Raw genomic sequence first — 13,380 nt, 5'->3', positions numbered from 1 at the left:
TGGAAGGTGATCCAACAGAATGCAGAAATTACCAAAATATATCATTGATCTCACACGCAAGTAAAATTCTGCTGATGATCATTCAAAAGCAGTTGCAGCAGTAGATTGGACAGGGAACTGCCAGAAGTTCAAGCCAGATTCATAAGTGGATGTGGAGCTAGGGACATCATTGCTGATGTCAGATGGGCCTTGGCTGCAAACAGAGATTACCAGAAAGATGTTTACCTGTGTTTTATTGACTACGCAAGGGCATTCAGCTGTGTGGATCATAACAAATTATTGATAACACTGTGAACAATAGGAATTTCAGAACATTTAATTGAACTCTTGAGGAACCTGTACATAGACTAACTTGTACATCGAACAGAACAAGGGGATACTGAGTAGTTTAAAGTCAGGAATGGTGTGTGTCAGGATTGTATCCTTTCACCATACCTATTCAACCTGTATGCTGAGCAAATAAACCAAGAACCTGGACTGCATAAAGACAAACTCGTCATCAAGATTAGAGAAAGACTCATTAACAACCTGAGATATGCAGATGACACAACCTTGCTTGCTGAAAGTGAGGAGGACTTAGAGCACTTACTGACGAAGAGCAAAGACCACAGCCTTCGGTATGGATTGTACCTCAACGTAAAGAAAACAAAAACCCTCACAACTGGACCAATAAGCTGCACCATGATAAACAGAGAAAAGATTGTAGTTGTCAAGGTTTTCATTTTACTTGGATCCACAATCAACACTCATGGAAGTAGCAGTCAAGAAATCAAAAGATGCATTGCATTGGGCAAATCTGCTGCAAAAGACCTCTTGAAAGTGTTAAAAAGCAAAGATGTCACCTTGAAGACTAAGGTGCACCTGACCCAAGCCATAGTGTTTTCAGTTGCCTCATATGCATGTGAAAGCTGGACAATGAATAAGGAAGACTGAAGAAGAATTGACACCTTTGAGTTATGGTGTAGGTGAAAAATATTCAATATACCATGGATTGCCAGAAGAACGAACAAATCTGTCTTGAAAGGAGTACAGCCAGAAAGCTCCTTAGAAGCAAGGATGGAAAGACTACATCTCACATACTTTGGACATGTTATCAGGAGGGATCAGTCCCTTGAGAAGGACATCATGCATGGTAGAGGGTAAATGAAAAAGAGGAAGATCCTGGATGAGATGGACTAACACAGTGGCTGCAACAGTGGGCTCAAGCATAACAATAGTTGTGAGGATGGCACAGGACCAGTCAATGTTTTGTTCTGCTGTTCACAGGGTGGCTAGGAGTTGGAACCAACTCCATGGCACCTAAGAACAACAAAATCTGTCAAACGTGGTTAATGGATGTACCACAGTAATAAATACACTGCTATCAGTTTTTTTTTTTTTTTTTATCAGTTTTAGGCTACTTATCGCCGCAGCTTAGCACTTCTGTACGTAGCAAGACATGCACAAGGGACTCACAAAGTTTTATAGTTTTCTTTAATCACTACTTTGTAACCAGTCATTTGGTATGCCTATGTACAAGTTAGTCCAGCTCTCAAGATACTGAGAATACACAAGAGAAGGACTTGAACTCTGAATCAGATAATCACTGCACTAGCTTCAGTACATACAGTTACTTCCATATCTAGGTTCTATGCCTTATAATGGCTGAGACTGAAAAATGACCGGTAAGCAAACTCCTGGGTGATCCATGAACGCAGCTTCTCCCTTACTCTCACCCTATGAAAGTCTTCCTAGAAAGTTAAGAGTTTGGACTCACAGTGGTTCAGGGGTTTAATGGCTCAAGTGAGAATTGAAACTGTCCTCCATCTCCAGGCTTCTCCTTTGGGGAAGTAAGTGTGTAAAAAACCGTCGTGTGTTGTGTAGGTGGACTGAAAAGAAATTGGCTGGTGGAACTGACATTTGGGGCACAAAGGGTTAGCAGGACAGAGCTGTTCAGAGATTTCCCTTAGGAAACTGCTTTTCTGCTGGATAAATGGCTCTCACCAGGCAGCCTCTGGACTTTTTATAAAGGCTGCTTTCTCAAATCTAGTAGCTCTCCCATTTCTGAATTCTCTCCCTATTCGTTCTCCCGGCAAAAGAAAACCTCTTTGGAGATTTTCAGGGGGCAGGACTGACCAGGGGCTCCTCCCCCAGCTTTAGGAGAGAAGGGTCTTTTTGCCCTAAGCGTGTGTGATGGAAGTAATATTTTTCTCTCTCCCTTTACTGTCTCTCTTTCTCTTTCCCCTTCCCTCTCTCTTTCTTCTCTTTTTCTCAAAGGCTGTAAGAGACTCTCTGCTGTCTGAGGTGACCCCTCACAGAGGAGGGAGAAGGATCAAATGACCTCCCTTTCTTGACCAAGAATTCTTCTCCGCATGAGATCAGCGTTTTGGTGCATTGCAGACTTTTAAAAATACATCACTGTCTGTATAGTCTTCAGAATGGGTTATAAAGACCAAGCAGAATAGTTAAGAGGAAATTTCTGAGCATGAACTCAATGTTACACAGTCAACAGATCCATTAATTATGTCAATTAAAAAAAATTCCTCTAATGTTCCAAGTAGTTATTGCATATATAGAATAGAGTCATGAGCCTGTATTCATTCAATCTATGATTTAAAAAAAAACAAGTTGTCTCCAAATAAAGAGTGGCAAGAGCATGGCATTTGGGCTATGTATGTCTCGGAAATTTTCTCAGTGGGAGAGAAAGGTACATATAAATATATTTTTTCCAGAATAGTAAGTTAATACTTGCTCAACAGTTTTTGTGCAGAAAAACTCAAAGGTGGTTACAGAATCAGAGAATTAACAACAACAACAAAAAAGTTTTTTTTGCCCGCAAACTTTGCTAATACGGTAGAGTCCTAATATGTTTACCTTTGATTCTAGGAATTTGAAAACAGAGACCATGAGAAGCATGTTAAGTAATGAAAAGAGGGACTCAGACAAAATGATAAAGTGAAGTAAAGTGTTTGGTACACAAACCATTGTCATTGAGTTGATTCTGACCCATAGCGACCCCTACAGGCAAAGTAGAGCTGCCCCATAGGATTTCCAAGGAGCTGCCAGTGGATTCAAACTACCAATCTTTTGGTTAGCAGCCTTAACTCTTCACCTTTGTGCCACCATGGCTCCGTTTGGCACAAAGGAGGTATTTAATACAGTATCATTATTGTTATTAGGGAGGAAGTCTAGTGTGACCAATTAGATAATTCATTAGGGTCTCATTTATACGCTGTAACAAAATGAGCATCAAATTGACAGCCTGCTTCCTCATCTTTAACGTAAAGAGGGTAGGGTTTTAAGATTCTTACCAGTTCTGCACTTCATTTGGAAGAAAAAAAAAAATTATCACAGGTCCCAATTTGAGCAATGTTTTAGTCTCAATGACATCCAATTAATAAGAAACTTTCCCTCCTATTTTAAAATTTACTGATATGGCTACATGAAATTGACTTCAGATTTGTAAGAACTATGCATCAAGATTATTAAGAGATCAGGGTATTTCATTATTTTCAGATGCAATATGTTGATTTATTCAACAAATATTCTTAGATGTAACTGTGCCAGGCTTTATTACCGGCTCTCAGAATACAAGTCTGAAAAAAAAAAAAATGGTGAGGCTCTGGCAGTCAATTTCCCTTAGTGGCCATGCCTGTGGAGTCTCATTAGAAGATGTTTTCTTTAAATACTGCAGTTTCCCAGGGCTTTATCCTCAGACCTCTTCTCCCCTAGATTTGTTACTCTTTGATATTTAACTACTCTTGTGGCTTCAACCACAGCCATTGATTTGATAATTCTCAAGCTTTTTTAGCAGGGCTAGAGTAACTGAAACCCTTTCTGGGTGAAGGGGTAGGTCTGTGTCCCAATTTTCACAGGTGAAAGTGAGGCTTGTCTTTCAACTAAAGTTCAAGGGCAGACACAAAAATGCATGGGTTTTGTTGTGTTAAGTATTGCTTCTTAGTTCAAATTTAAAGATGAGTCCTGCATTGAATATTTTTCTCTTTTCCTCTCTTAAAATAGCTATAGAAATGTCCTTTTGATCCTACTGCCTGTAACTAATTATTCTCACTCAAGTTCAAGCTCCAGCCTGCCCTTCCAGGGGCTGAAACGGAAATCTACAGGTTGACTTACCTTCAGATATTTTCTTTCTCAGAGTCATGTAGAGACCTTCTTGGAGACTTTCTTGCAGAACGAGCTATAATTTCAACTCTGTCTGATTCACACACTGGCACTTTGTAGGTATTTATTTGTCAAATAAATGCTTGTATAAATAAATGATTGAAGAACAAACACCCAGTATTCTTTCTATAGATGAAAATATGGTGCAGAAGTCTTAGGTCAAGAACCAACACAGAGGACCTTCTTAGATTCTATAGATTTATTGATCTGGGTGAGCGCATGCTTGTGTCCCCAGAGGAGATGGGTCATAGTCATCATCATCCACGTAAGGTGGACCTGAAATCAGCTGCAGGGAAGATTTCTGAGGGACCGACTCCTTAGAAATCCATTTTCAATGCCCTTTAAAAAAAATCAAGAAACTTGCTCTTGTTATTTTCTTCCAATTATGATATATTAGCCTCCAACGAGTTCTTTGTTCCTGCTGAAATTACCTCCAGGCCATCTTTGTTTGGGCAGTATTTCCCTTAAACACATTCAGGTTCTCAGATACTACCTGAATAAACAAACTCTGCCTACTTTTACCTGCTATGATCTGTTTGCTGAGATTTAATTGTTTCTTGCATGTTACTAAGTTTTTTTTTTATCAACAGCTGTTCTGTATTTATGCAATTAAAAGTATTTTACCAGGAAAATATTTAATATCTTTATTTTCATGTTTATAGTTGGTCCACAAGGACTTATAAATCTTAATGGACCTTAGCATTTGTTTTGGAAACTGAAAAGTGAAGAAAAGCAGGGTGAATTGCTTTTTGAATTTGCTTTGTTGCCCAGATATATCTCATCTGCCCATGTACATAGAATCAGTGAGTTGAAAAATATCTTAATGTCTAATCTAACCTGTCTTTTAAAATACATATACATGTATATACTGAAGCCTAGATATAACATAGTAAGACTCTTACTAGAACCTAGATTTCCTCATATAATTTAGTGTTCCGTTTCTTCCCTTAAAATCAGAATCTAGGAAAACAGTAATTAACTATGCACTTTCATGGAAGAACAGGGCATGATCTGCTAGTGATCCTAAATTGAGCAATACGTAAGAGAGAGTAAAAATTTGTTTCCCCCCTATTATTACAGGACATGGTCTTTTCCCACAGGGAGACCTGCTTCCTTCACTCATCATGCCATCCTTCAACCAGAGCATTATCCATCCTGCAGTGTTCTTCCTTACTGGCATTCCTGGTCTCGAAATCTCTCATGCCTGGATTGCTATTCCATTCTGTTTTCTCTATGCCATTGCCCTCTCTGGGAATGGGATGATCTTATTTGTCATCATCACTGAGTCGAGCCTCCATGAACCCATGTACTATTTCCTCTCCATGCTATCCTTCACCGACCTAGGTTTGACCCTATCCACATTGATCACTGCGCTGGGTATTTTTTGGTTCAACGCTAGAGAAATCAGCTTTGATGCCTGCATTGGCCAAATGTTCTTTATTCATGGCTTCACGTTCATGGAGTCTTCAGTGCTCCTGGCAATGGCCTTTGACCGATTTGTTGCCATCTGTAATCCGTTGAGATATGCCACAATCTTAACCAATTCATGGATTATCAGAGCAGTCTTTGCAATTGTTATTAGAGGAACAACAGCTCTGGTGCCTTTACTTTTGCTCCTTAAGCGTCTGTCTTTCTGCCAAAGTCACGTGCTTTACCACTCCTATTGCTTCCACCCTGATGTGATGAAGCTTTCATGCACAGACACCAAGATCAACAGTGCATTTGGCCTGGCCATTGTCATCTCTACTGCTGGCATAGACTCTGTCTTGATCCTCCTCTCCTATGTTCTGATCATCCGCTCCGTGCTCAGCATTGCCTCCCCAGAGGAGCAGAAAAAGGCCTTTAGTACCTGTGTCTCACAAATAAGTGCCGTTGCTATCTTCTATATCCCTATGATCAGCTTGTCACTGATGCATAGATTTGGAAAGCACGCTCCTCCTTATGTGCACACTCTCATTGCCGACGTGTATCTGCTCATCCCTCCTGTAATGAATCCCATAATCTACAGTGTGAAGACCAAGCAAATTTGCAAGGCTGTGCTCAAAGTATTCCTTTCTAAGAGAATTTAGGAAGGTTTCAGGATACTTTTTCTCTATAAAGTCTTCTCTGACTCATCCTTTATCATTGACTAATTTGAGTTGCCACCATACCTTGAAAAAGCTTTTTGATCCATGCTATCACTCTATTCCACGTTTTACACAATTCTAGCCTGTGGACCTTTTTAGGTCAGGAACTATGACTTGTGCATCTCTAACCTTATTATGAATATTGTGTTTGCACAAGGTAGGACCATGGTTAAAACATGTACAAAATGTATTAGCATGTACAAATGAAGTCATATGTTGGGTCTAGACAGTCTCACCACTTGCAGAGTGTGTAGCTATAAAAGGTAAATCTCATACGTTATAGATCTGCAGGAAAAGTCTGGATTTCAGGAATTCTTAACAGTTCATTGGTAATTATTTGTTATTCCACACGATGGTTTTATGAGTAAAGAACATGAGTAAGAAGAATCATGAATGAAAAGAATACTCTCCTAATTGTTAAAAGAATCATGTCACTTTGGTAAATATATAATTCTAGTGATTCATCTAAGGATGTGTCCAAAGGGGGAAAAATAGTCAAGAGTGCTAAGATGTATGATGATGTTCAATAGCATTATATTTTGAAATGAAAAATTGGAAATGGCTTAAAATATTACTTTAGGGAATTGTTTAAATAAAGTATGAAAGATTATGCAACAAGTTAAATATTGCCATGGCTCTAAATGACATATTGTTATGTGAAAAGTTAGATTAATAAATGAGGTAATTTTCACAGAATTTATATATATATATTTTGTGTGACTACACCCACATACATGCACACACATTAGTAAACAGGGTTACAGTCACAAAATTGTGTATATATTTCATGTGAATACACACACACAAACATACACACATATACATTAAAAATTTAGATAGTCATATTTCAAAATCTCGTCATAGTTGTATATTGGTTTGTTTGTATTTTCTTTATACTTCTTTGGATTTTGTAAATATTTAAAGTTTTTTTTTAAGTTTTCAAATCGTGAAAAAATAAATTTCCATTTAAAGCTCACCCCAATACACTTTTTTTTTTTTTGTTCATCTTCCATAGGGTCTTCATTCCTATAGATCTTTACAGTCTGTCTGTGTACCCACTGGATACATTTCCAATATGGCTTCCACTTCCCTTTCATACCCATCAGCGTTCTCAGTGTGGTCTCACACCAATGCATCATGACCACTTGACATTCTTGTTTACGTGAAGATTCTTCAACTTCCCTCCAGAACTACTCAATCATGGACTCTTGAGATACAGCCCAATAACTTGCATTTTAACAAAAAAAAAAAAAAAAGAAAGAAAAAAGATTATCATATATGCTAAAGTAATACTCTCTGAGGTCTCAGTTAATATCCACTTCTGAAAATGGCATGAGTACCTTGTTCTTAGATGTTTGATAACTTGGCTCTCTCTGACTGAAATATTTACCCCTCTTTTATTCTCCTTGTTGCTTTTTAAAATCCTTCCACATGACATTAATAAATAATCTTTTCTATGAAACCCTTCCTGGTCTTCCCCATTAGGTTCCCACTAATTTTTCTGTCTCAGAGAGACATTACAGAGTTGTATTAGTCTTGTATTAGAGGTAGTCAGGTCTCTCTTTCCTTACTGACTTGAAACTTTTTGAAAAGTTGTGTTTTGAGATTATTATATCTTTCACAGACTCAAGCATAGTGACTTAATACTAGATATTTAACATATGCTTATCGAATTGCATTTATTTGATCATAACTTTGAATATATTCCCCTTACTTATTTTGAGCATCTTTAGTTTGCCAAACATCATGCTAAGCACTAGGGTTTAAACAGTGAACAGCAAAGACACAGTCTCTATTTTTAGGGTGTTTACAATCTGACCAAACATATCCAAGTTGAAACAATATTTTAATCACTCTTTCCTTATAAAGAATTTACTGTGAATAAAACATTGTACCAGATGCTAAGAGGAATCATAGAAGACGTTCTCTCTCTTTCCCAGGAAGGATCTGAGCTAGTAAGAAAAATCCAGGAAGCACTTAGCTTGAGAAATATTTTCATAGTTCTGAGCAGTTCACTGCTTAACAAGAGACATAACCCACATTCAGATCTAAGTGGTCAGAGCATAAGCACAAGTGCCTCAAATTTCATTGGGTGCTCAGGACAAGCTTCAAAAAAGGAGAATTTTGAAGATAGAGCAAACATATTTGTGGATTTAAAAAAAAAAATTGTATTGGAGAATGTTCTTATGAAAGCAACAACTTTGACTTATTCTGCAATAATAAATGTAAGTCATGAAGCGTTAGACAATATAGAATGATATAGTCATATGTACCTTAATAAAATACATTTAAAAGTATATTCTTTTATCTTCTTTATAAATTGATACTAAAAAAAAAATAGAAAATTAATTTTTTTTTTCCTTTTAGTATTGCAGCATTGAGTAGTATGTATACCGCCACAGGCTACGCTTTTCACTTTTCCTACCAGCTGTGTTATACTCTGAATTCAACATCATCCAAAAAGGAAGTCCATACCTTTTCAGTTTTTGCTTCTATTTATAGACCTTCTGAAGCAGTGCTTGTTTAAATTATCTGAGCCATTGCTGAATAATAGTCTGGTTAACCTGGAGTAGAGAATTAGGAAGTGTAAATGATGAGGTGCTCTGCCGCGGTTGTAGGAACTCATTAACGTTCTGCTTAAGAATGTTTCCTAAATTGATCTTTCTGTATAACCAATTAACTGTGGCTTAAGAGAAAACTTTGATATTCTTTTTGGATTGTTATTGACATCGAAGCAGGGAAATCAATACAATACGATACGATACGATACGATACAATACAACACAATACAATACAAAAGAAAAAAATCCCGTTGCTGTCCAGTTGATTCCGACTCATAGCACCCTATAGAACAGGATAGAACTTCTCCATAGGGTTTTCTAGGCTGTGAGTCTTTATGGGAGTAGATAGCTAGGTCTTTTTTCCCATGGTGTGGCTGCCGGGTTCAAATTCCTGATCTTTTGGTGAACAGCCGAGCACTTAACCATTGTGCTACTAGGGATCCTTTCAAATGCCTTAGCAGGCCTAAAACATCTTTCCTGACATGGATCCGGGCTCTCTTTTTAGCTTTTTTTGCCATCTACTTTCCCACATGCAACAAATTGCAGGTGTGCTGAATATGTTATTAAAAAAACAAACCTCTTGCTGTCCGGTCGGTTCCAACTCATAGCGACTCTATAGAACAAAGTAGACCTGCCCCATTAGGGTTTCAAGGGCTGTAAATCTTTACGGAAACAGACTGCCACATCCTTCTGCAATGGAGTGGCTAGTGGGTTTACACTGCCCACCTTTTCGTTAGCAGCTGAGCGCTTAACCACTGTGTCACCAGTTCTCTTTGAATATGTTATCAATCACTTTTTATTCTGTCTTTGCTCTGTGCTTCCCGGTCTCCCAGACAGAACGGGTGCTGGTTCCTGCAGGTTAAATACCTACTATCCTATGTTCTCAACATTTTATCCTATGTTCTCAACATAAGTATACCCTGTTGTAATCACAGAGTTTTAAGTGTTTCCTCCTAACTAGGTTGTGAACCCTGGAGGAAAGGGACTCTGTTCTATTCTGTTTACCAGTGCAAAAACCTGGAATGTGATAGCTATTTAGTGTTTGATGAAAGAATAAATGACTTTTTTTTTTTTTTCCTGGCAGAAGCAGAGAGATTTCCTAGAAGAAAGAAAAAAAAAAGACAAAATTCACTCAAGTGATCTTGGGAGAAGATACCTTTTCAGCTGGGGATGGAGGTAATATAGGAATGAGGGGTCAGTTCATGGATACAGGACGTACCTTGCTTGGGAGTTTTCACTCAAAAATTTACTTTTAACAATATCTTATCAAGACATAAGATCAAAGAAGTATAACAGTAGCCACTGGATGGAAACTACAAAAGTAAGTGTCTTGAAGTAGAAGCGGATGGGAGGCACGAGGTAGAATAAGCCCCTGGGAAGTTTTGCACTCTAGGGGCCACAAAAATCTCCATTAAGTGTTTTATTAATAAGTGACACCAAGCAGCCTGAGTCATCATGACTCCTTATATATGCTACCTATCCCTGAGTACAGCACTCCCTGGCTTCTCAGGTCTTTTCTGGGATATCAGGGCAGGAAGGAACACACCTTCATACTTTGTAAGTGAAACTGCTGCTTTCAAAGGAAATACCAGGCTTTATACATAGTTGCATCTTTTAAGAATGAGGAAGATTTTATTAAATGCAAATAGCTGTCATGGGAGCCTGGGGGAAATTGTGGAAAGCTCTTTCCCTGAACTTTGCACTATCTGGATAGTGAGAACAGTCTAAGTGATGGGGCATAGTTGGTCTATGAGTTATTTGGCTTATTGCTTAGAGTAAGTTGATAACATGCTCATGTAATTGGTTTGATATGAGTTTTCTGGTTAATTGTACCACACTTGAAAACTGTCACTTAAGGCCAGCTGCCACTACCACCATTCTCATTATCCTCTACCATTATCAAAGGACTCCTATGTAGTAAGTAGTCAGTATATTTGGTGCTTTACAAGTGATATCTCCTTTAATCCTTTCCACTTAATGCTGTTAGTGAGCTACCAATTTCATAGAAGAGGAACCTGATATAGAGTTCTTATTTGTTGCTCCCCATGTAGTTGGTGGTAGAGTCAGCATTTTAGCTTAGGGCTGCCTGACTGTATATCCATATTGCTGATTCCTTGTAATTGGGGAAGAAAGATAACTGAGGTAGTCCAGAACAGAACCTGTGGCATGCCCTTACAGTGGGACACAATTATCATCATCATAACAGAAGAAAATTACTATCAACAGATTGTGTGTGTGTAAAAACCTATTGCTGTAGAGTCAGTTGTGTGTGTAGGGGGGCACAAATGTTTACTATATGGTGCAATGACCATCTTTCATCAGAAAAAAAATACAACATATATATGAAATACACAAATAGTTTGTGTAAGCAAGGAAGAGCTCAGTGAGATTCTTAAAATAGTCACACATGTCATTTCAGGCGACACAGGCTGATTGGAATAGACAAAGCTGGAATTTCTTGAGATCCTGTGATACATCCAGAATCCTTGGTCAGTTTACAACCCTTGGATTTACTTTATATCAGCAAGTATATATTGCCTGCCCACACTGTACTGAATACAGTGCAAGGCGTTGGGAATATAGTGATGAATAAGCAATGTTCAGCCTGCCAGTAGTTTAGTCCAGTTGGGGACCCATATTTGCATATAATTCATGGTGAAACAATGAAATAAGCACTAGTGTACATGTATAATGTAAAAAGGTGTTAATCCAGTAATAGAAGTCGTTTCTTCTGACTTGATGAAATAAAGTCACAAAATGCTTCCTAAAATAAATAAATTCATGTGGAATTTATAAATGATTCAGTGGACCAAGTAAGGATTCTAAAGACTCTAAGCTCATTCAAAGAAGAATGAACTTCTTGAATTAAGCAAGGCACAATGATGTGAAAGAACTTGCTATATTTTGTAGTTTGGTGAATTGAGAAAAGCCCAGATGGAATATATCAAAAGGCGCATGAGGCAGGGGATAGTGTAGGTAGCAGTAAACGGATTTTGGTCAGATTGGGAAGAGACTTGAGTGCTATGACTTCATATTGAAGGCAAGGAAAGGCTCTGTATGAAGATGAATTTTAGAAACAACACACTGGCATCAATACAGAGAAAGTCTGTAAACACTTGAAACTCTGAGCAGGAAAATTACTTATGAGAATATTGTAGTTTTTGCAAAAGCTAAGAGTGTGGAACTGGAGGGTAAGGATGGTTAATCAAGGAACATTTCAAAAGTTGAACCTCTAAAGAGACTGGATGGCCTTGAAGGTTGTGGTAGGCAGATTCTAAAGAGCCCTTAATATTCCTGCCCTCCAGTGTTCATGCCCTGAATTATACCCAGCCATTGAGTATTCATAGCCAGTAATGGTTGTGAATATGGTATCAGTTCTGTGATTATGTTACGTTTTATGGCAAAGGTGTTTTGCAGATATAATTAATTTCGTGACTTGTGGAACATATGGTATCCCACCCTGTTTTTATGCCTCTGGAGTTCTTTGGTAGTATACTTTTCCCCACTGAAAGTGTTGGCTTGCCTCCAATGGGGACTTGTGTAACAGTGAAAGGTGAAAGAAGCATTTGCTGAAACAAAATGTCTGGGGTATTAGGCAAAACCAGAGATGCCCCATGTACTGAAATGGAAGGTGCCCCGCAATAAAACCTGCTACCCAAGACCGACGGGTCAGATGGGCTCCCACAAATCATGTAATTTCACAAAATATTTCTCAAAATCTCTATTACCAACCAAAAATTTAAACATACCCAATGACTCAACATGCATTCCACTACCGAAAACACACAGTTTGAACAAAAAATTCAAAGCAGAAAATAATTGGGTCTTGAAAGGATTGTTTCCTTATTGCTTGACTTTGAGTGAAGCAATAGTCTCAAAAGAGAGACTATCCTGGGCGAGCCTGACCAAATCACATAAGACTGTCAAAGAGACAAGAAGCAGTTCCTTTTGTTGGTTTTGAAGAAGTAAGTTGTCATGTCGTGAGAGGGCCACATGGCTAGGACACAAGGTAGCCTCTAGGAAAAAAAACCCAAGCTGAGATCAACTCCTGACCAACAGACAGCCAGAAACGGAGATCTCAGTTCTACAACCACGAAGAGCTAAATTCTGCCAACAACCTAAAAGAGCTTGGGAGAAAACCCTGAGCTCCAGATAAGAATGCAGCCCTGGCCGACACCTTGATTTCAGTCTTGTGAGACCCTGTGTGGATAAGCCAGCTTTGCTGTGCCTGGATTTCTGATCTACAGAACTGTGAGATAATAAATGGATGTTGTTTTAAGCCACTAAATTTGTAGTTTTTTTTTTTTTTTTTTACTCAGCAATAGAAAACAAACACAACAGGCTATGTTTTGGTCAAAAAAGAACACAGATTTCAACTACACGTGTGAACTGATAAAGAGGAAAATAAGGGTAGACAGCTCATTCAATGAGTTGTTGATGAAGGGGTGGAGATAAGTGTAACAGGGAAGTAAAGTGTTTTTGAAAATTATATTTAGGTTGAGAGAGAATTTGTCATGCTTGTAGATTCTGGTACC

General features: G+C 38.3%; 1 protein-coding gene and 1 long non-coding RNA gene across 2 annotated transcripts in view; both read left to right on the top strand.

The window, feature by feature from the left end:
* The window catches only part of LOC111748381 (uncharacterized), a 63,227-nt gene that overhangs the window by 13,827 nt on the left and 36,020 nt on the right, over positions 1–13,380 (top strand). Inside the window, exon 2 of the long non-coding RNA XR_010322468.1 lies at positions 9,930–10,021. This is a non-coding gene — a long non-coding RNA (uncharacterized LOC111748381). The remainder of the gene's footprint in view (positions 1–9,929; positions 10,022–13,380) is intronic.
* Positions 4,076–6,360, top strand: LOC100668679 (olfactory receptor 51F2-like). Its single transcript, XM_003421529.3, has one exon. It carries the CDS (start codon positions 5,283–5,285, stop codon positions 6,225–6,227), a length of 945 nt encoding a protein of 314 aa, XP_003421577.2. The 5' UTR covers positions 4,076–5,282; the 3' UTR covers positions 6,228–6,360.

Source organism: Loxodonta africana, chromosome 7 (assembly GCF_030014295.1).
Source record: "Loxodonta africana isolate mLoxAfr1 chromosome 7, mLoxAfr1.hap2, whole genome shotgun sequence".
NCBI classification, from domain to species: domain Eukaryota; kingdom Metazoa; phylum Chordata; class Mammalia; order Proboscidea; family Elephantidae; genus Loxodonta; species Loxodonta africana.
The sequence above is the reverse complement of the archived record's forward strand: the minus strand, read 5'-3'. Positions and strand labels throughout refer to the sequence as shown.